The 24,044-nt window shown below is 38.7% G+C and overlaps 1 protein-coding gene across 11 annotated transcripts in view; it reads right to left on the bottom strand.

The window, feature by feature from the left end:
* The window catches only part of BBS9 (Bardet-Biedl syndrome 9), a 492,396-nt gene that overhangs the window by 19,839 nt on the left and 448,513 nt on the right, over positions 1 to 24,044 (bottom strand). For 7 of the 11 annotated variants that reach the window (XM_074379845.1, XM_074379844.1, XM_074379848.1 and 4 more), the window contains 2 exons: positions 19,426 to 19,536; positions 1 to 18,708 (listed from right to left, as the gene is read on the bottom strand). The exon at positions 1 to 18,708 is cut by the window's left edge and continues 19,839 nt beyond it. In XM_074379845.1, the coding sequence (XP_074235946.1) occupies positions 18,602 to 18,708; positions 19,426 to 19,536 (218 nt within the window). In that variant the 3' untranslated portion in view covers positions 1 to 18,601. Of the gene's footprint in view, positions 19,214 to 19,425; positions 19,537 to 24,044 lie in introns of all 11 variants that reach the window. The other 4 variants (XM_074379850.1, XM_003930728.4, XM_003930731.4 and 1 more) reach the window with 1 other exon arrangement.

Consider the following 24,044-nt stretch of genomic DNA (forward strand, 5'->3'; position numbering starts at 1 on the left):
CAACAACCATGTGAATAGGCATTATTATCTCTGCTTCACAGACAGGAAAATGAGGCTCAGAGAGCTTAACACTGTGACCACTGAAGGGCAATTCAGACTGCAGGCTGCCCACTGCAGAGCCCAAGCAAGCTGTATGCACCACCTCCCCCACCTCACACACTAAAAGGACAGGAGCCTTTAGGCTCTGTTGGGTCTTGTCCTCCTCTTTTTTGGCAGGGAACTTTAGCCAAAATTGAGCCTCCTATCCACCAACCTCCCTACCAAGGTTCAGGCACTCCTAGGCGAGGTAGGGACTTGGGAGAGCAGGTTTCCACTGATGGATCTCCAAGGGAGAGGGGCCTGTGTGAGGAAGGTGTTCTGTGCAGCTTCCTGAGGTGGCCAGACTGCTGGGAACCAGACGGAGGCTGTGCAGGGCTTGAGTCAGCTATGGATTCCCAAAACAGTCTCCAGGTCTCAGATCTGAATTGTGAAGAGAGGGGCCATGGCACTAGGTGCAGCATGGCTTTCACTAGTAGGGAAAGATTCTGGGGGCAGGGTTGGCAGAGAGTGGAGAGGGCTGGATAGGCAAACAGTCCTGATGTCCAAGTGACAAACTCCAATTCACACGGAGGAAAGGTAGGTTGCAGGCAAGAAGTCTCCCTTTTATTGACCTCAAAACCACATAACTCAAGATAATTACAGCAACACAGATTTTACAAGAGGAAAATAATTTTCCTCAGAACCTGTAAAGTCTACAGAAAGGAATACTGCAAGTATGTCTTTAATACTTTATAAGGAAACAATTCCAGAGATTGTGGGACGCCACTACCTGTAGTAAAATCCATAAAGATCACCAGAGAACTGTATTTTGGCATTTACGTGGTAAAGAGTGTCTCTATATCCCTATATCAAGGATTTTCAACCCTCAAAAAAAAAAAAGAAAAAAAAGAAAAAAGTTAACTTTACCAACTTCACCATACAAAGCCATTGTTCATGGTATTCATGCGTTCCCAACCTTCAAAACCTGTCAGCTGAGTAATATGATTTTCTCCAAGAAATAGTTCCAACATCTAGCCCTTCTTTCCAAACATCTGACAGTTTTCTCAGAAGAAAATCTAATCAAATGCTTTTACAAACTTTTTAAAGCCTTTTCTTATTTTCCAAAAGAAAACAAAAGCAAACCATACAGAACTATTTTCTAGTAAAACCGATGACTACATTTCCACTTTGCCTTACCAGAAGGCAATTCAATCAAATCAGAAGTCAGAAGTGAAAAGAAAGGAATTCAATCAAATCAGAAGTCAGAAGTCAGAAGAGAAAGGAATGTTTTATGAGGACAATGCTTCTGGCTCGCAAGTGGCTCTTTGGGGAATTAAGTATTTGGGGCAAGTGGCTTCCCTAAAGCGGACTGTCTTAATTCACAGGCCTTATTTGGTTTGGTTAATCCTAGTTTGGGCCACCTGATTGGGTCACACCAAGCTTTAGAAAGCGTTAGAGTGGGGACCATGCACCCAGCTGAAAGGTTTCCTTGATCTTTTGTCAAAAATCAAAGAAATTCTTCCTAAGCCTAAAATGAAGACTTGGCCTCAACAGAATCCAGCCATCCCTTCATTCAAACTCACCCCAAAAGCAATCACAAATCAGTTCAATGCTTCATTGACATCTGTTTTTTTTTTTTTTTTTTTTTTTTTTTTTTTTTTTTAAATAAAGAATGCTTGAATAGTGTGGCCTTGTTATAAGCTGTATACATTAACGCCAACACACAGAGGCCACTTACTAGTCATTGTCTTCCTCTACTGCAGGTAGTGCGTTACTACTGGTGGGAGGGGTGGGACCAGAGGTGCTGTGGCCTGGTGTCCCCGGGGCTGGGCAGTGGCCATTCTGAAGTCAAACACCAAAGCCCGACTGGGTCATTCTGGGATGGGGAAAACACAGGATCTGGTGAACCCAGAGAGAGAAGGCGAAAGATGCAGGTCCACCAGAATGAAGGAGCAAGCCACCCAGCAGTCAGACCCGGGTGAGGTCGCCAGTGGAGCAGGCTGGACGGGACAGAGGACAGGACAGAGGCCGGGGCGAGGAGGGTGGGCTCCAAGGTGGTGCTCGCTTGTGGCTCATTGTACAAACAAAAGAAAATGTCGAACAAAGCCTTCCCATTCACTCCAAGATTCTGAAATAAGTGGAAAGCAGCGATCCCCCCTCTTCTACGTGGTCGGTGGAACCTTGAAGAGTGAACAGTTCTCAGGGCTGTGCTGCTGCTGCTGCTGGGATTGCTGAGCAAAGGGGTTTATGATTGCTCCAGGCAGGGCGAGCGTAAGTCACACCGAGGACAGGAGGAAGTCAGCCTGTCGGAAGGACAGGAAGGGAAACACTAAAGAAAACCCACTTATGAGAGTGCACCTACCCGGTTCTCCTTATGCCATATTCCATTACAGCCCTGGCAAGCCAGTCTGGCCCGCAATTTCTTCTCTACAGTTTCCAGCCTAATTTGTAGGTAAATCTCTCCTTTCCCTCAACACGAAATACAATATCTTTCTGTGATGAGAGGAAATTTGTTCCATTCTATGCACTAATTAGCGGCTGTGATTCCCCATTTTGATTCCCCTGTTGCTCACTGGAACATCCCCAAGAAGCACAGCCTCCCTCTCCAGGCTCCCTTCATAATCCCCGTCACGGGAACATTACGCGGGGAACAACGACAGGAACAGGGGTGGCCCCCACAGTGTGGAGCATGTCAAGGTCGAGTTCTGCTGTATAAACCGCATGCTTCCACCACACAGCCAGTGTTTCCTTACCATCTGAAATTGCATGGAGCTGGAATTTGGTTTGGATTTAAAGGGAGGGGTCTTTCTGAGGGAAGGGGCCCTGCGCTGCTACTGGATGAGTCCGGACCACCACTGGGAGGGCCTCTGAAAATTGGACTCAGATGGCCAAGTTGCCTTCACACATGCTCAGCAAACCAAGCCTCAAAATCGTACTTGGCCCTGCTTTCTGCACATGTGTGCCTCCACTTCATGATGCCTGCTGTGTATGGGAGCCTGTGAAAGGAGCTAAGGATGCAAAGATCAACAGGTCATGAGGCCACAGCGGGGACATTTCACCCTTTGTGGAGGACAAGGTCATTAAAGCCTTTCCAGAGAAGGGGACACTAGAGCTGAGCCTCAAGGGATGAAGGTGATGGGAAAGGAGGGTCCAGAGAGAAGGAAGAGCCCACTGGCACAGATTGTGACCAGGCTAAATATCACCATCCTCAAGTCGCCTGCAGGGCCAGCGTGGGCTGGTGGTCTCCCTGGGATGGTGCAGTTCACCATGTTTCCCTCCTCTCTGTGGACCGGTCACACAGCCTTCTATCGTTTCTCACCATTCTGCACGCTTTCCCCAGCCTCCTGGTCTCAGGGCCTCAGTCACTTCCTCAAATAATCAAGTACCTGCGCTTTGCAGGGATCTGCAGCATCCATTGTGCTTCGCCTCTGTAGCGCTCATCAGAATGATCACTTTGTAGTTGGCTGTGGAATTCCTTGAATAAAGTCTATTTCCCCACACTTGGCTATAACCTCATGAGGGCAAGGAGAGGTCTTATTTGAGGCATACTATTGTATCCCCATCACTAAGCATGCTGCATGGCACATAGTAGACAGTAAATATATGTGAAATGAATATCTGAAGGGTTGAAATAATGCATAAATGACGGCAGGAAACCATGCATCTGCATCCAAAGGAGTGCAGTGTCACCAGAGGAAAGGGTGTGCATGGAGGGTAGGGGATGCCCAGTGAGGAAGCCGGAGGAAGAGGGGTCAGGAAGGAACTTGGCTCCACTAAGGATGTGAATTTGAACTTGACACTGCAAGCTGTGAAGATTTGCTGAATACTCTTCAGCCATGGACTGGCTGTCTGACAAACTTAACTCACAGAAAACATGCAGTGTGCTTAAGTATTTAGGACCTTACTGGACTCATGAGGAGAGAGTTTGATCCTTAAGGGACATCGGGGTAGGAGGCATTGTGGTTTAGTAATCCAATTGAGTTCGCTCAACAGGCAGTAAGTGCAACGTATTGTGAACCATAATTATACATGAGTTTAATTTGCTACTCTAAAAAATCTCCCCAGAAGTATCAATTATGCTCTGATTTTTTTTAAAACCCAAAACATTTGAACTTGTACACTTTAAATTTCTCTTACCTGCTTTTCGCACCTCATTTATCTTTTGTTCTGTTTCAATTTGAATTAAATCCTCCATATATGTGCAAATTAAATGGATTTGCTTTTGTTATATGGCTTGAAGTGGTTTTCAGGTGGATCTGTTTTACTTTGCCTATGTCTCATTTCTGTGGGTCTTAATCATTATTTGACGAGGGATTTTTAGCTGTAATTAAAAGCAGCTAATCGCATCAAAAATTCAAATGGAAAGTTTTATAAACCTGTTGCACATTACAAAAAAAAGTAAATAGTCACAATGTGAGAGCTGTGCTAGGTTTCACAAATAACAATCCAAACTGTATAAAAGTTCTCAAAATATAAATTGTTGAAGGGAGAAGGCCCAAATCTGAAATTAGCCTTTTAAACATTTATACAGCAATAAAATACAGAGGAGTTTTAGAGGAACTCAGAGGTAACCACAGTAGCAAGTATAATTATTGAAGTTTAATTTGTTGATAAATTTAAGAAAGATTGTATTGATTTAAGGGTGACTGAGCTGAATACCTGGATTCATAGAAATGTAATTTTAACATTGAATCAGGATATGTCATGGTGAATACTTGACCTGTGAAGTTTAAGTACCTTATTTCTGACAAAGTTCAGTGACTAGCATTTTAAAATACCTAAAAGAGAAAGAAGATCTGGGCAATGATTGTTTGGACATGATCCCATTAATTGTATAATGTTACAAGTTATGTGCACGTGCAACTTTACTAACAAATGCCACACTTGGCCAAAGCAGCTGAGCTGAGCCAATAGATTCAATGGATGTGGATATTTTCTGTTCTACGTCCTTTCCAACTGGTATTTGTAGACTTTTCCTTTTTCTCCTGTCTGGTAGATGCAAAAACATACTGTGTTTTAATTTGCATTTCCTCAATTACTAATGAGATTAGGTTCTTCTTCTATTTTAGCATATTGTTTACCTTCTGTGAGCCATCCATTTATGTTTTTGATCATATTTCCATTAAGCTTTTGCTTTCTTATCAAACTGTCGGTGTTTACTGCAGTACAATGCTGTTTTGATTACTATAGCTTTGTAGGATATTTTAAAATCAGGTAATGTGATGCCTCCTCCTGTGATCATTTTGCTCAAGACAGCTTTGGCTATTTAGAGACTTTTGTGGTTGCACACAAATTTGAGAATTGATTTTTCTATTTCTGTGAAAACTGACATTGGAATTTTGATAGGATTGCATTGAATCTATAGATCACTTTGGACAGTATGGACATTTTAACAATAATAATTCTTCTGATTCATAAAGACAGGGTATTTTTTCATTTATTTTCCCCCTTTTCTTAATCAGTGCTTTATCATTTTTGGTGTATAGATCTTTCACCTCCTTGGCTAAATTTATTCCTAATTTTTTTGTTACCGTAAGATTTTTTTTCTTGATTTCTTTTTCAGGTACTTTCTTGTTAGTATATAGAAATGCTACATATTTTTATATGTTGATTTTTCATCCTGCAACTTTACCAAATTAATTTATTGCTATTAACAGTTATTTAAAGGAGTCTTAAGGGTTTATTTAACAGTTATTTTAAGGAGTCATAAGGGTTTACCATACACAAGATGATATCATCTGCAAATAGAAATAATTTTACTTCTTCCTTCCAATTTGGATGCTTTTTATTCTATTTCTCACCTAATTGCTCTGGCTAGAACGTGTAGTACTGTACTAAATAGAAGTGCTGAGAGTGAACAACTTTGTCTTGTTCCTAGAGGAAAAGTATTCAGTTTTTCAGCATTGAGTATAATGTTATCTGTGGGCTGGTCATATATAGCCTTTATTACATTGAGACCTTTATTACTTCATGTATTAGTCAGGGTTCTCTAGAGAAACAGAACCAACAGGACAGATGGATGGATGGATAGATGATAATTAATATCTAGATACAGATTTTGATAGATATATAAGAGGAGTTGGTTCATGCAATCATGGAAGTTAAAAGTCCCACAGTATGTTATCTGCCAAGCTGGAGAACCAGGAAAACTGGTGGTGTAATACAGTCCCAGCCCAATGGCCTGAGAACAAGGAGAGCCAATGAAGTAACTTTCAGTCTGAACCTAATGGCTTGAGAAACTGGGGAGTCACTGATGTAAGTCTCAAAATCCAAAAACCCAAGAACCTGGAGTTCTGTTGTCTGCAAGCAAGAGAAGACAGACTTTCCAGCTCCAGAAGAGAGAGTGAATTCTCCACCTTTTTCTTCTGTTTAAGACCTCAACAGATTGAATGATGCCTATTTACTAATTCAAATGCTAATCTCTTCCAGAAACACCCTCACAGACATACCCTGAGATGTTCTATTATCCTTCTGGGTAGCCCGTAACTCAGTCAAGTTGACACTTAACCCTCATACTTCTATATCTAATTTGATGCGTTTTGATAATGAAACAGTGTTAAATTCCAACAAATGCTTTTTCTGCATTTATGTGATGATGATATAATTTTACCCTTCATTCTGTTAATGTGATGTATATTTATTGATTTGCTTATTTTAAAATTAATAGATAATATTGGTAAATATTTGAGGGTATATATATTGTGACACATGTATACAATATGGAATGATTCGCTTGAATTATTTGTCATGCACTTAATAAACTTCCATTTCTTTAGAGTTGGCTACTAGTCCTTTATTTACTCCTTTGACAGTGTCAGGTTTCCCTGATTATTTGTGATCCTTGTGGCCATGCATTGATGTCTACACATTTGAAGGAGGCATCAATTCCTGTTTCTATGCCTGGGCTTCCACAGTAAAAACCCTTTACCAATCACCAGTCCACAAGAATGATGATAAACACTGGGAAGCACAAGACAGAAAAGGGAAGGATGGGAAAAAACTACTTATTAGGTTCTGTGCTCACTACTTGGATATGGATTCACTCACACTCCGAACCACAGCATCACGCAATATACCTTTGTAACAAACCTGCACATGTACCCACTGATTCTAAAACAAAAGTTGAAAAGAAAAAGATGAAATTTTGATGGAAAAAATCATACATTTTCTTTCTCCATTCATGGAAGTTTAATGTATATATACATAAAGGGCTTATATAAATTTTGTGAGGTTTATTTTAGGCACCTTATATTTTCATTGACATTTTAAGTGCTGTCTTTTTTTGGTTATAATGTCTTTTCTAACTTCTAATTGCTATTACATAAACATAAAATTCATGTTTGCATATTAGTTCAGTACCAGGAAAACTTGCTAACACTTAACAATTCATACAGTTTACCTGTAATTTGAGTGGAAAACTTTCCATACAGGCAATCATATTATTTGTAAATAATGAGAGTTTTGAACCTTCCTTTCCAACCCATCTACCTTTTATATCTTTTTCTTTTTTTGCTCTTGTCTGGTACCTCCTGCAAAATATTGAACAGGAATGGTGAAATGTTTCTGACCTCAAAAGGAATGCATTAGGTTGTCATAGGTGTGATATTTGTGTAGGCTTTTGTGGGTGCCTTTTAGCACATTAACAAATCTATTCCGAATTTGCTAGTTTTCAAATCATTAATATTGACTTAAAAGTAATGATTTTTGAATATGTTTGTTGAATATTGTATTAATTGTATAATACTATCCTTTCATCTGAAGATTATGGGTTATTTTAATCAACTTTCTAATTTTAGCCAATGTATATTTCTGAGCCAACCTTGCATTCCTAGGGTAAAAAGAAATTGGATAAAATTTATATTTTTAATATATTGCTGCATTCAATTTGTTAATATTTTGTTTAGGTTTTTTAAATCTAACTTTATGTTTGACACTGGCTTATATTTCTCTGACATATTTTCTTTGCATGGCTTTGATATCAGGTTCTACTAGTTGGAGAATATTCTCTTTTTCTATTCTATAAGAGTGTGTAGGAAGGTGGGATTATTTGTTTTTTTAAATTAGCAAGTCAACATCTTCAAAGCATTTGAAGAAGACTCAAGATCTCATAATGTTTTAAATGTCCAGAATACAATTTAAACTTACTCAGCATATGAAGAACCAGGATAGTCTCAACTTGGATGGGGAAACATTAATGGATTCTAAGGCCAAGATGGCACCAACATTAAAATTACCTGGCAAAGATTTTAAAGCAGTGATTATAAAAAAATTCCAAAACAATAAGGAAATAATGTATTTGAAAAATATATATTTATGTATAAGTGAGATGAAATATATATTGACTACATATATACATAACACTTATGTAGTGAAATGAATGACAACAATGATACAGGAGATGGGATGGAGGAATTAGGATTATTCCGTTATTACAAGGTACCTGTACTACCTATGAAAAAGTTTAGTAGTATTTGAAAGTGGACTTGTATTAGTAGTAAATGTATATTGTAGACACTAGGACAACCACTAAAACATTATCTATATGTTACACAACTTTATATATTATGTATATAAAGGATAGAGAATGTAATCATATAAAATCCTCAGTGAAACCACAAAAGGAAGAAAAAGAGTGAAAGAGAAAAATAGGAACAAACAGGGGTCAAGAAATAGAAAACAGCAAACAAATTCAAAAGCTAGCAGAAGATAAGAAATAACCAAAATCAGAGCAGAACAGGAGACAGATACACAAAAAACCCTTCAAAAAAAATCCATAAATCCAGGAGCTGGTTTTTTGAAAAGATCGACTACATAGATAGACCACTCGTCAGACTGATAAAAAAGGAGAGAAGAATCAAATAGATGCGAAATAAACTGCTTTCTGTTAGATCAATCAAAAGTAAGATAAAATTTTTTATTCTACTTTCACTTACTCTTTCTCTGATGCTCTTCTTTATGTAGATCCAAATTTCTAACCTATATTATTTTCCTTTTCTCTGAATCACTTCTTTTAACACTTCTTGCAAGGTTGGTCTGCTGACAAGAAATTCCCTCAGTTTTGTCTGCCTGAGAAAGTCTTTATTTTCCCTTTCATTTTTGAAGGATCATTTTGCAGCGTACAGAGTTCTAGGCTAGTGAGTTTTTCTCTCAACACTAAATACTCCACTCTTCTTGCTTGATTGGTTTGAGAAGTAGATACACTTATTTTCTCCGTAATAGGCAGTGTTTTCCCCCTCTAGCCTTTTTCAATAATTTTCTTTATCTTTGATTTTCTGCAGTTTGAAACTCATATACCTATATGTGGATTTTTAGTATTTACCCACTTTGATGTTCTCTGAACTTTCTGGCTCTGTGATTTGGTGCCTGACATTAATTTGAAAAAAATTCTCAGTCATTATTGCTTCAAACATTTCTTTTGTTTCTTTCTTTCTTTTCTTTCTGGTATTCCCTTTATGTGTAAGTTATACCTCTGTAGATGTCTAATATTTCTTGGATATTTGTTCCAGTTTTTCTTTCCAGTCTCCTTTTTTTCTTTGCTTTTCTGTTTGGGAAGTTTCTATTGACATATCCTCAAGCTCAGCAATTCTTTTCTCAGCCATGTCCAGTCTACTAACAAGCCCATCAAAGGCATCTTCATTTCTTTTACAGTGATCTCTAGCATTTCTTCTCTCTCAGAATTTTCATCACTCTGCTTACATTGCCCATTTGTTCTCACATGCCGTCTATTTGATCCAGGAGAGAACCCTTAGTATATTAGTCAGTGTTGTTTTAAATTCCCATTCTGATAACTAAGAATGATGTCATATCTGACTCTGGTTCCGAGGCCTGAAAAGTCTCTTCAAACTGTGTTTTTGGCCTTTTAGTATGCCTTGTAATTTTTTCTTGGCTGCTGGATACTAGGTAGAAAGAACTGTGGTAAACAGGCCTTTAGTAATTTGGCGGTAAGGTTGCGGGGCAGGGAAGGGCACAGAAGGCATTCCATAGTCCTAAGATTAGGTTTCAGTGTTGTAGTCAGCCTGCATCTGAACTGCAAATTTCACAAGTGCTTCTCAGTTCCCCAGCTCCACTCCTTCGGTGGAACAGGATTGACTGTGTGGACTGACGGCAGATACTTCCCTTCTCTCGTTGACTAGGCTCTGATAAAACTCCAGTAGTTTATGCTCTGGAAAATAGTTTCACTTGAAGGCCTTGCTAAGAAGAATAGGATGATCTGGCATACTCCAAAATGGTTTGATTTCCTCTCCTACTGTTAGAAACATGAAAGGATTTTCCTTAAATATTCACTTGAGAATACAGCCAAGCTCCAGAAGGGAAAACTCACAAAGGTGTGGAGGCTCCCTTATGACTGGGTCTCCTGGAGTTTTTAACTCTCAGACCTGTCCACTCTGGGCCTCCAGGAATTAGCTAATTGCAACTTCAGGTTTCCTTGCCTTGATACTAACTCTCATGGAGGTTTCTGCTCATAGGCTTCTGCTGCAATAACCTGTGATTCTCTGTATGCACCTGTCTTTTTCCCCAAACCACAGAACAGTGGTTTGCCCTCGGACCTCACTTCTCTGATGGATAAGAAGAGTCATTGATTTTTTCAGTTTTTCCCTTATTAGGACAGAATGACATTTTCCAAACTCCTTATATCTGGGACCAGATAAGTACAGATGGAATTTTAAAAATGTATGTAGATATAATACACAAGAAACTACAACATAAAGAGGAAGGGTAATGGGAACTATAAGGCAAATGTCAACAGGATTCACCTGTAACTGTGTTATATTTTTTGAGGCAAGGTTAACTTCCGATATTTTTTGTTACAGGATTATTCAAGTTTTCATTTTTTTATTTAATTTAAAACTGCATTTTAAAAAGAATAATCATTTCATTGAAGTTTTTGTATTTACTGGAATAAAGTTGTTCAACACAGAATTTAGCAGAAACTACCAGTGTGAAAGTTGGTTTGGGCACAGGCTGATCTCTCAGGATTTCTGCTTTCATGCCTTTCATGGCAGCTAAGCATAACACAAAAAGGCATATTTATTGTATTTTCCCAGCGTTTAGTGTGTCAACTCGTAGAGTTGGCCATGGCATACAGCCTGCCATGCAGAAACAGAGTGTACATTTGTTCTTTTTTAGATTAGGACATAAGTCTTCAAAGCCGGAGAAACACTTTACTCTGTACTAATATATTATTCAACTAGACTAATGGTAGAAGTCCAAGCCTTGGTGTTATTCATAGTATGGCTTTCTCTGTAATATAATGAACCCTGGACTGGGAATGAGAATACTTGGCTTCTTGCTCAGGTCACCTGTTTTGTTTATTGCTGGGTCACTTTAAGGCAACACTATACTCTGATCCTATATTTTTCCATCTGTGACTTGGGATGTTAATTTTTTTGTGTGCATATTGCAAACACAGTAAGACTATCGTGAGGATCAAAATTTATCCACTTAAGTGAATGAGGTTTTTGTCACTTTACACAAGGTATTATGTTTCCGTGTGGCACGACACTAAATGGGATGTATACAAGTCATATTTTCAATTCCAACCCTCCCCTCACAGCCTGCCAACTCTTGCCCAAGCAATCCTGATTCACAGCCAGTCTGAAAAACTCCTGTGCCATAGTATACAATCTCCATAACATTATGAAGAAGTGGAAATATACAAATTTTGAAATCAGTAAAAGCGCGCTATAGGAATTTCATGCTTATAAAAGATATTAATCAAGGAGAATCCACAATTGTCCTTTCAACCACTAAGAACAACAGTCTTATATTTTAAGGTTCTTTTAAGCATTCGAAGCCCTTTTCTTTGATTTCCAGAACAATATTTCGAGGATGGTGGCACAGGTGAGACAGGCCTTTCCTTTGCAGATGAAAAAATAAGAGCTTGGAGATGCTCAACTACATCTTTTAGCTTGCTTTCCTAATTTATTTCTTCTACAGTTGAGCTTTTTTCAACTTGTATTGCAACTGCCCATTTTCTTCTCTGTTCCCCCACTGAACTGGAAGTTCCTTAAGGACAAGATTAATGTTTTATTGTTCTTTGGAGCCACAGTGCCTAGTACAATGTCTGAAAACAATTTAATTTTGTCGTTGAATGAATAGGTCTCTATTTAGTGCATATAAAAATGAGGTGAAGAGAGGCTAAGTGACTGACCCAGATCAGAAAGCACCTTTTCAAAAGGACTAGGCCTAAAATTGAGGCCACCTGACTCCTAATCATAAGGTCTTTTCTTTATATCATATTGTCTCCTTAAAGAAGTGGACTTGGAGTGGCTATCTAAAACCAGAATGAACCCTGATAAAACAGAGATGAGTAAAGCTTGGAAAAACATCCAGAAGTAGTACTGGAATTATCAGGCAAACAAGATTCCTAGCAGATGAGCTTTGATAGGGTGAAGGAATAGACTACACAATAGAAGAAAAGGGAGAGATGGCGTGAGCCAGTGCCACTGTAAGGATCGATAATACACATGCAAATGATGAGAGGGACTGAAATGAAGGACAAAGACAACCAGGCATCAGAGGAGGTGATGAAATTGGAGGGCAGCCTGGGGAAAAGTACATCACTGTTACCAAAATGGAAAGGGAGGACCAGATCCAGATGGCAATGGTTTTAGAAGTAGGGAATGTGAAGTGTATGTGTATGTGTGTATGTGTTTTATGATTTGTTATTGACATTTTGGGGAAAAGTTGAAAATAAAACCCAACTCTCATCCTCTATCCATCCTCATATGATTAAAGTCTGGAGAATGTTTAATGTTTTCTTTTAGAATTACTTGTTGATTGCTTTTTTTCATTTTTGTGAGCTGTTGAGTGTGAAAGATGAGTATTTCACACCATACGTTCCCCCAGGCAATGAGTAACTACTTAATTTTTATCCCAAACGACTTGGTAAAATAAAAGCTTCAGTTTCCGCACTTATGACTAGAGATCTAAAGGAATTTCCTAATTTTTATGCTCAAATAAATAAGAAAACAGTTCATTTAAATACAGAAGATAATATTAAAGGATTCAGTGAATATTATAGACCTAAATTTCACAAAGTAGTAAGTGACTTGAGGTTTGCCTTAATCAGTGTTCTAAGTGAGAAGATAAAGTTCCTAGATTTTTTTTGTTTACATAAAAGAGTTTACTTCCAACTGTTCTTCATATTCAGATGATCTTAATGTTCTTTTGGGAAGCTGGCACATAGAAATGGGAGTTCATAGGTGACATCATGAACTTCTCTTTCTGGAACTGGTACCAGATGGAATACACATGATTACTGTAGCCAAACAGAATTTAGTCAAATTAATAGCACTTTAAACCTCTTCACTCTCTCCAGTCAGATGATCCTGAAGCCAATGAAAAGGCTAGGCCCTCTTAAATTTGATAGATTTCTGTGAATCTTTTATCTAAAATTGACCCTTTAGTCAGCTGGGATACAGGACTGACTCAATCCCTTTTGGGACAACTCATGGAGTGGCTAAGAAATAAGGACTAGTAGAACTGAGTCTGAATGTATATGGCAAAACAGCTCTCTACAAAACCAAGGGCACTGAACAGATAATTGCTGATTTGCTAGTCCCTAAAGATTTGCTGATATTTCTCAGGCGACAATTAACAAAAATGAAAAGTAAAAGTGTACTTACAAAGCTAAGTCAAGGCTCACATTGGCATACTTAAAGAGATCTACAGCATATTTAAAGGAATTTTAAATACCTTACTATTATAGTCTGAATGTGTGTCCCCTCCAAAAGTAATGCTGAAACTTAATTGCCATTGTACCAATATTTAGAGGTGAGACTGTTAAGAGGTGATTAGGCCAGGGGGGCTCTGCCCTCATGAAGAGATTAATGTCATTATCTTGAGAGTGAGTTCATTATCAAAAGTTGAATTTGGCCCCCTACACGCTCTTTCTCTCTTGCCCTACCTTGCTTGGCTCTTCTGCCACGCGAGGAGTAGCATTGCTTCCTGCTTCTGGAGGATGTAAGGTGCCATCTTATAAGTGAAAATGGGACCCTTACCAGATATCAAACCTTCTGGTACCTTGAACTTGGACTTCCCAGCTTCCAAAATGCTAAGAAATTAATTTCTGTTCTTTATAAATTACCCAGTCTGTGGTAGTCTGTGGTATTCTGTTATAGCAGTATAGAACTGACTAAGCACTTACAAAATCCACCCTTTCCACCTGCCACACTCATACTTCTATCCCATACATATTTTGGAGTTATGTCAACCACGGAGGAAATTAACAAACAAATTATTTAAAGTGTAATTTCTATTCCCCCTCTCCCTCTCCGTCTCCCACTTGTTTGCCCCTGTTATAACAGATTTACTGTGATGCTAATCAGGCTTAAATTTCAGGGCAGTTTCTTGCCCAGATGCATGATCATGTTTTTGTATAATTTAAAAAGATACTTTAATTGTGACTGGTGAAAACTACTGTCTCTCCTGCCTGTCTTCCCCTTGTAGCAGGCATTGGAAGGGTGGTGGCCTTGACAATCTGGCTAAGCAGAAGTTGAGTTGAAGAGACATTTAACTTGGGTTAGTAAGTTGCAGACAACTCTGTATATGGTTAAATTATTGGCAGCTGTTCTGCTGGATGAATGGATTCCAGGAATATCACTACCTACTACTTCTCTTACTTACCAAGTGTCATGAGAAGAAGATATAAAGCAAAATGCTGTATCACTAGATAAGCATGTTCTATGCAGCCTAGCACCAGAAGCATAAATAAATTAAAAATAAAACATGATTTGAAACATATGAAATCTGACGTTCTGACCATCAGACATGTAAAAGCATAAGCAGTAAGATTCCAGTTTCATGGACCCCAAGTCAAAGCAAAACTTCTTGTCTGTTAAGAATATATTTGATAATTCAGAGTACACAATTACAAACTCATCATAAAATAATTTTTCCCATATAACTCCTATATGAAATGGACAAAAGTTACTCTATAAATAAGCAAATTATAACAAAAACATTTTCAAAGCATACCAAGATTAACTCATTAAGATGAGATGATAAATTTGAAAAAGAATAAACAAGACTTTAGTTTTGTCTAACAATCTAGCTAATGAAGAGTAAATCACATGAACATATTCCAAAAATATTTAAATATCTTGCTGATTTGAAACAAAATACTAGTGGTAATGAAGATCATTTCGATAAGCATTTTGATGATAAGCTGGTTAATGAGTTGTCGATTTCCACAAAGACCAATGGAACAGAATAGAGAACCCAGCAATAAACTCGCACACCTACAGCCATTTGATCTTCAACAACAGCAACAAAAATAAACAATGGGAAAGAGGTCCCTATTCAATAAATGGTGCTGGATATAAAAAAATAAAAAATAAATAAAACTGGACCCCTATCTTTCATTATATAGCAAAATTAACCCCAAATGAATAAAATATTAAATGTAAGACCTCAAGCTCTAAGAATACTGGAAGAAAACCTAGGAAACATAATTCTAGACATAGGACTTTGGAAATAATTTATGACTAAGTTCTCAAAAGCAAATGTAACAAAAACAAAAATTGTTAAGTGGGACCTAATTAAATTAAAGAGCTCCTGCACAGTAAAAGACACTGTCAACAGAGTAAACAGACAACTTACTGAATAGGAAAAAATATGTGCAAGCTATGTACCCAACCAAGGTGTAATATCCGGAATCTATAAGGAACCTAAACAAATAAACAAATAATCCCATTTAAAAATATGCAAAAGACATAGATAAGCATTCAACAAACATGAAAAGATGTTCAACATCAATAATCATCAGAGAAATGCAAATTGAAGCCACAATGAGACACCATCTCACACCAATCAAAATGGCGATTATTAACAAGTCAAAAAAAAAAAAATAGCTGGCAAGGCTGTAGGAAAAAGGAAATGTTTATACACTTTTGCTGGAAATGTAAATTAGTTCAACCAATGTAGACAGCAGTTTGGAGATTTCTCAAAGAACTTAGAACTACCATTCCACCTAGTCATCCTACTACTGAGTATATATCCAAAACAAATAAATAATTCTACCAAAAGGCATATGGACTTACGTGTTCATTGCAGCACTATTCACAATAGCAAAGACATGGAATCAACCTAGGTGCCCATCAATAGTAGACTGAAAAAAGAAAATGTGGTCTATATATGCCACAGAACACCATGCAATCATAAAAAAAAAAAAAAAAAAAAAAAAAAATGTCCTTTGCAGCAACATGAATGCGGCTAGTGGCCATTATCTTACGCAAATTAGTGCCAGAACAAAAAACCAACTAGCGCATGTTCTCGCTTATAAGTGAGAACTAAACAATGGGTACTCATGGACATGAAGAGAGCAACAACAGACACTGGGGATTACTAGAGGTGAGGAGAGGGGACAAGAGTTAAAAAAATAGCTATTGGGTATTATGCTTAGTACCTGGATGATGGAATCAATTGCACTCCAAACCTCAGCACCACTGAATATCCCCAGGTAGGAAACTTGCACATGCACCCCCTGAATTTAATATAAAAGTTGAAATTATTCTAAAAAAAAAAAAAGAGAGTTGTCAATTCCATGACTATTTAAAATGTATCACTGTATAAGAAAAATTAAAATGCCCTGATAATATGATAATCCTAAAAACCTGCCTGACATTACAAATGATGAGTTTTAAAGCTGAAAGAAGTTTTTGCAACCTATCAGTAATTTTTAAGTCTGATCAACAATTTCAGAGAAAAAAATTATATTTTAATTCACTCTGTAAAAAATGAAATTACAAATTGTTAATAATTAAACAAGTGAATAAGAAATGTGTGCAAAAAATGCAGAAGTATTAAAAAGGTATATCAGGGAGTTAATATGAATAATATATTCATATGAATTTTGTGATATCTATGGTGATTATAAGCTTTTTACATTGTGATTTGTTATTCTTATATTCATTTTTATAACTGTTTTATTATAATTTTTATTCCTTTTATTTAAAACCTGAATCCTGTGTTTAAATCAATGTTACCCAAGTATTCATGAACAAAATTATTAAGTATTGAATTTTTAAGATTCAGATCTGTCTTAAAAGCCAAATTTAAGAAAAATAGTAGGATAGTCACATCAGCTTCCTCTCAGCTAAATTAGAAAGGTTAGATCACAGCCAATGTTCTAAATAATTGGCTTCTCCTTTTCTCTATGACTTGTTGACTTCTTTGAGGAAATCAGTTGATCTTTTGATACAACTAATATTTACCAAACAGAAAAACTATCTAAGAACAGTTATGTCCAAGGAGCTTGCAAATCTATCCCACCAGGAAAGGAAAACATGACTTCTGAAATACAATAAGTCAGAGAGAGGTATATAGAGAGGCACAGAGTTTTCCAGGGATTTTAAAGAAGGGAAGATGATTGTCAAGAAAAGTGATCAGGAGAACTTGAAGAGGAGACAGTGTGACTATATTCATTTCCCCATTCCATTACAGAAGTGATTTAAGAGGCATATAAGAGAGACACAAGACAGAATACACAAAATGTTGAAGCAAATGAAAAGACAAAAATGAGGAGAATATAATAAAGGGCCAGATTATGGGGCTAAAAGCACAATCCATGATGCCTTGTCCACTTATTCCAAGAGGACCTCAAAGGTGGCTCTTGGTATAGGGATGAGGAGATAATTTATTCAAAATGAGCCTTGAAGTGAAGGGTTGGGGTCTGAGTTTACAATTAAAACGAAATGATGGCAAACCTGGGAAGTAGGGTGTTTGCAATGTTTTCCCACATTAGCCAGAACAGAGACCCTCTCTCTGCCCCAGACATTAAGCACTGGGAAATGTGGTTATTCCAACAGGCATCTTACTCTGATTAGGCCTTGGCAGTTACGCTGTACCATAAGTTATATCCTTTAAAGTTCAAAGCAACAAAACCCTTAATGCATGTGATGTCCACATAGCTTCCATAGTTCAGATCCTAAAATAGAAAAATAACACCAGCTAATTCACACTGCATAAATCACAGGGTTATTAAGACGGCATCCAAAGGAATCCACATAGCCTTCTGCTGCTCTTTCAGAACCATCGCTATAATTGTTTTTATATTTCACTGATGTATTTGCTTTTTGAATCAGAAGACATGAAAGACTTAAAAAGAAAATTATAATTTCAGTAAAATTTTGTGCTCATATCATGGCTATAAATGATCATAATCACGTTATTTTGATAATACATCTGCATCTCCTCAAAGAGTATGCTACAAATAAATAATACAGCCTCTGCAGTTTTGTTTGGTTTTGTTTTTTTGACATTTCACATATAGAAAAACCATGAACAACTTTCCCCTTTGTACAGAGAGGCATTCCAAAACTGGCAAAGACATATTTTTATTTAAATAAATCAGTCTCACAACTGTAATTCTAACTTGAAGTTGGCAAACTTTCTTTCATTTCTTATACATAAAAACCTTAAATTTTAACTGTAATAATGTGTGAATCCTTTTATAGCCTGGATTTTTTAAAAGGTGTCACCCAATGGGGTAATGAAAGGGTATGTTAATATGCTAGCTTTCTTGAAAATATTTAAACATTTTCATATAATACTAGAAAACTTACCTTCTTCCACGGTTAGCCTAATGGAACAAATCATATGAAAGTTTCATAGCGGTTCTTTTATTTCTAAAATAATCACGTTCAGGTCTTACCATGGAGTAGCAAAGTTTTCGATTCGTTTCCTTTCCTTCGAAGAAATAATGTAGAGCAATCACTTATAAATCCTTCTAATTATAAATAAAAAGCAAGATATTGTTTGACAATGAGATGCTTTATTAAACTTGATACATGTACTCTATAAGAATTCTGTGAAAAAAATGGGTTATCAAATTATTTTGGATCTGAATCTCTGCATTATAAAATCTATCCCAAAACGATGTCAACTCACTGTATTCTGTGACTATTAGCACATGGATGACCAAAGGCAACTACTTCCTTTCCTGGCAAAACAAGACAAGTTTAAACTGACTTGCCCATGGTGTTACAAGTCCTCCTAGCAAAATATAAAGTCCCAACCCCCCTCTCTATGCAGTGTCATCTCCAGGAAGGTAAGCTTTAGGAAGCACCTGCACCAGCCCTATAACTGTGCTTAGCATGAGGTTCAAACAGGTTCAGCCTTGAGACGGGCATGTTCCTCTCAACCAAACAACTCTATTTGGATTATTCCGAGACTCCTTGGAGGGGTGAAACTTCTGGAAAAAAAGAGTAAGAGAGAAAGAAAGAGAAAAGGTCTGAATAATGACAGGAATACACAAAAGATCAAATTCAGCTGCACCAGTGCTAAGGGGAAGGATGAAGAAATTGGAAAACAAGCAGCTTTACAGAATGCTCTCTGGTATGACAAAAACTGTACAGATTGTCACTCCTTCTGACTTAACACTGTGAAGGCCACCCATTCTCTTACCAGGCCTGGAGGTCTCTGCAGTGAGATGTCTGTGGTTGGTAAACAGTTCTGTGGAGTCTTGTTCTACTGATCTTTCTTCTAAGTCTGACTCTGGGATTGTAGTACAACCACCTAGTTGAAAAATACAAACAATATTTTATGCAATGTGTAAGAAAATCTGCCTCTCCACACAGCAAGCATAGCTTAGGAACACACTGGTCATAAAGATAATAAATGACGTGACAACAATCTTCAAGAGTGGCCCGAAAAGAATGACCTTAAATGTTTCTTTCTGGTGAAAATACTGGGAATGAGTTACTGCCCCTAAAGACATGTTATACTGATTATGACTTGGCAACAGCAGCAACAGTATTGTCTTTAAATTTATCCTTTTTAAAGTCAGAAAGGACAAAACCTATAGCATATGTGATATCTAGAATATAAGGGCCCCACGGCAGGAATTCCACTTAATACCAGAGCATCAGAAACTATAAAACAAGCGAAGCACGTGAACCATGAGGGAAAGAAGTGTTCCTTGAGCAAAGAGAAATCCTGCTGGTGTTCTGGGACGGTGGTTGTGGTGGTATTTTTCTGGAATTTGATTCTATTCCTGAATCCCAACACTTTACAGCACAGACACAAACACTTCATAATTCAACAGCAAAGCCATGAACTGCAGTGTGGAAGATTTCAATCCAAAGGTGACTCGAGGATGAGCTGGCACTGCTGTGCTTTTGAAGAACTAGGTATAACTCATTTGACTTTATCCACCCAAATCTTGTATGGGAAACTCGCAATCATGCGAGAATTTCCTGACTACATCTGCAACTTGATTTGACTGATTTGCCATCACTTCCTGGAAATGTACTAACATGTTGTATACTGTACACGCTTTTTTTCCAAAGCCATTCTTCTTGTTAATGAAGTGTGATTTCTTTTTCTGAGGCTTCTCACACACAGACTCCAAAGCCTCAGCACTCAAATTTGGTTTTATGCATGAGGGGGCTTATGAAGCGCACATCACTCTGAGGAAAGAGGGTATCAGCAGCACTGACTTCAAAATCACATCATTCAAATGAGAGGGACAGTGGCAAGATTCCAGTTTTGAAGGAAAATGCACCTGACTATCCACACCTCTGCATCAACTCTGAAAGAGAAATCGATGCTGAGGGAAATGAGAGAAAAGCATTTCCATACTCATAAAATAAGACTTAGAGCTAGCCTCAGAAATTCTCTGAATGGGAAACATTAGAATTACCCATCAATGCAATGGAACTCGCCCAGCCATATCTGAAAATGGCAAGTGCCTTATCCAGAAGGAGAACCAGGCTTATTTTTAATCTCTCCAAAGCCAGTAGATCATAGTAACAAGAATTATCATTATTGAGTACTTTCTAAGGGCTAGAAATCTTAACCATATTATCTCATTTAATTCCTACACACTATACCATGAGATAGATGTTATTATTCTTTTATAAGAAAACTGAGGTCTCTGTAATCCCAGCACTTTGGGAGGCCGAGGCGGGTGGATCACAAGGTCAAGAGATCAAGACCATCCTGGTCAACATGGTGAAACCCCGTCTCTACTAAAAATACAAAAAATTAGCTGGGCATGGTGGCACGTGCCTGTAATCCCAGCTACTCAGGAGGCTGAGGCAGGAGAATTGCCTGAACCCAGGAGGCGGAGGTTGCGGTGAGCCGAGATCGCGCCATTGTACTCCAGCCTGAGTAACAAGCGCGAAACTCCATCTCAAAAAAAAAAAAAAAAAGAAAGAAAGAAAAAAGAAAACTGAGGTCTCGTGATGAGATTCAGTAACTTGGCAATGTTTCAGAGCTCCAGTCTGGCACACAGTGGAGCTGGGATCTTTGGAGAAGCTCAAAAAGTCAGTTCCTTTCTTCTCTTCTTCACGCTCATCCAACCGAATAAAAATGAAAAGGGTATATGCGGTGGTGGCAGGGCCTGGGGGAGACCTGGAAGACTGATGACAGGGAAGAGCAGAAAGAAGAGATGTGCTCCCTGCTGAACAGAACCCTGAAAAAAAGGCAGAAGGGCCAGGTTTCTCATTCTGGACTCACAAATCAGATTAAGTCACTTCTCCATCCCTGAGACAGAGGGAAGCAGGGGGAGGCCAGGAATGCCACACTCATGCAGCTGCTTTCACACACAAGGCAACTTGAGGGGAAGGAAGAGGCGTCCCCCAGCCAACTGATGAGAGCGAGTATGACAAGCAGTTAGCACAGCTGCCACATGCTTGGGGAGAGGCAGGTCTCCACTGATAAATTAGTGTCCTTTCATTCCAGCTGACTCAGTATTTTGACAAAAACAGAAATAAAAGACTTCCTAGTTCTCTATCATGTGGGCTCAAAAAGAAAAGCCAGTTGCTATAGATTATCAACAATGCATGTCATTTCCTCTCTTCTCTTTGCCTTATCTTGTGTACAGAGATGGCCAGATGTCCTGCCCTGGGCCTCTGCCCCTCACGTGCTATACTGGGCAGATCGCATGCACGTCCTCAGACTCCACACCCACTGCAGAGGCTGACCAGCCACTTGCCCTGGTAATGCTATCCCCCTTGCTTTGGGTGCCTCTTGTAGCCAAACTGCCCAACTGTACACCCAGAGTGTCTGCCACTTCCAGCTTGGGAAGAACAATGATGGTGGGCTCTGGCATCCTGACCAGTGAGTGTATCACGGGAAAAGAAAAGAAGCCAAAGCTGAGAAGAGAACTCCCCCGCTGCTCCTGCCAACCAGGAATATGCTGGATGATTAGTTGTGTTTTGCAGGCCTCCAAAAAAAAGGGCTGTGTACTGCATAGCTGCACCTGCTCGGCCTCTTCATGGCTCTTAGAGAGAGGCACTCCCAGGTGCAGGCAGCACCACTCTACATGACCTTACATATTCCCTTGGTTGTTGCCCTTTGTCCTCACCCTCCCTTCCCTGAGTTTTTGCTCTCAAACAGCCATCACTTTAATCTTGGCCTCAGGTTCTGTCCTCTAGAGAAAATCACTGATACTAGGAGTAGTTCTATAATAAAAAGTAGGTCTTCACAGTGGAATTTTTAACTTAGACTAGCCACCTATCTGTAAGGACTAGAGGCTCCATAGCTGGAGGTGAACAGGATGATAATAGTCCCTGGTGTGCAATTACTTAAGCTTTTACCTATGCTTAACTAGGATGATGTGCACACAGATGTCAAGACACTAGGAGATCAAAGGGTTGTGGCATGGAAACATGTAATTGTAAGGATTTCAGATGCTGCTTCTGATGACTAGGTATCTTACAAAAAGAAAATAGCAGCTCATGCAATTAATGGGCAATGGAAGGCAAGTCCACAAAGTCAAAAGGCCTCTTTGGCCTTGCTCATGTAAATGAGATCATCACACCAGCCAAACAGGAATCACCTGAAAGCTTGTGAGAAATACAGACTCTCAGGCCCCATCTCACATCTACTAAATTAACATCTTCTAGGAAACAGCAGATGAGTATATCTGATACTTTTGCTAAGAAAAAAATATATTTGTTAAAAATTTAAGAGTAATCAAATAAAAGAATATAGATAAAATATAAAACTTCCAAACAAACTGAAACCCTCTGAAGTCATCCATGGAAATAAAGCCTGGGTTCCATGGATGCCAGATGAAGTACCCTTGGCTGAGAGTCCATCCCATAAAAGGAGAGGGGGCTGCAGCTGGAGGAAATCATCCAAACACAATGGCAAGTGTTACACAAACAAGACTGCAGTCAAGTACAAGCAGAAATGCAGGATCCTAGCCTGGAAATCAGGTCAGCGCCTCTAGGAGGGCAGGGGACTTACAATCCTGTGGATCTACTGTGTGCTAAGCACTCTACCTTTCATTTTTAGTACAGTAACTCACCCCATCCTCCAATAAAGCTGTCGTGAAGGGCTCTCTGCCCTCATTTTGCAAGGGTAAATGTATTGATAGTAATGTGTGCTTTCCTTCAACTGCCCTTCCCCCTACCCCTCCTCTTCCTACAATGTTACCCAGGCATTTTGTGCTTCCTTGCCTCCAGGGAAGTTTGTAATGGTGACCCCATGAATAAAAGTAGCCTGGAAATACTTCCCTTTCCAGCTTTGGTTTTCCATAGCCGGGGTTCCCTGAAGAGGGGGAACTGAGTGTCCTAACTCAGAGAGTGAGAGACCGGGCTGGTATCTGGGTTGGCTTGGAGGCAGCAGCCCACAGCTCAAGGTAACAAGACATCATCCAGAGATAGAGGCATGGGACACAGGAGGACTGGGCACCAGAAGCCCCAGCCTCGGCCACAGGGAGCCCTGAAATTGATGACTCTACTGATGGCTCAGGCAATGAGGCTGTAGGTAGCTACCGTGTCCTCATTTTCTGGGACCCATGTATAAGCCTCCCTGGATGCAGCGGGGTATGGCAAGGGTGGGCAATAATAACTGAGACTGAATCCCCTACCCTCTTGGTATTAAAGAAAATATAAATTTTACATTTCTTGCATCTCTGACTTAGCTATGCAGAGCCTGCTAGAAAGTCTCAATTTATTACATAAAACCAAGAGATTATGTTATTTGCTAAGCCTTATACAAGTTTCTACACCACTGCAACCCGGCTCCCTATATACTACAGTGATGCTTCTCAGAAAAACTTGCTTTTCAAA

Source organism: Saimiri boliviensis, chromosome 10 (assembly GCF_048565385.1).
Source record: "Saimiri boliviensis isolate mSaiBol1 chromosome 10, mSaiBol1.pri, whole genome shotgun sequence".
Lineage (NCBI taxonomy): Eukaryota > Metazoa > Chordata > Mammalia > Primates > Cebidae > Saimiri > Saimiri boliviensis.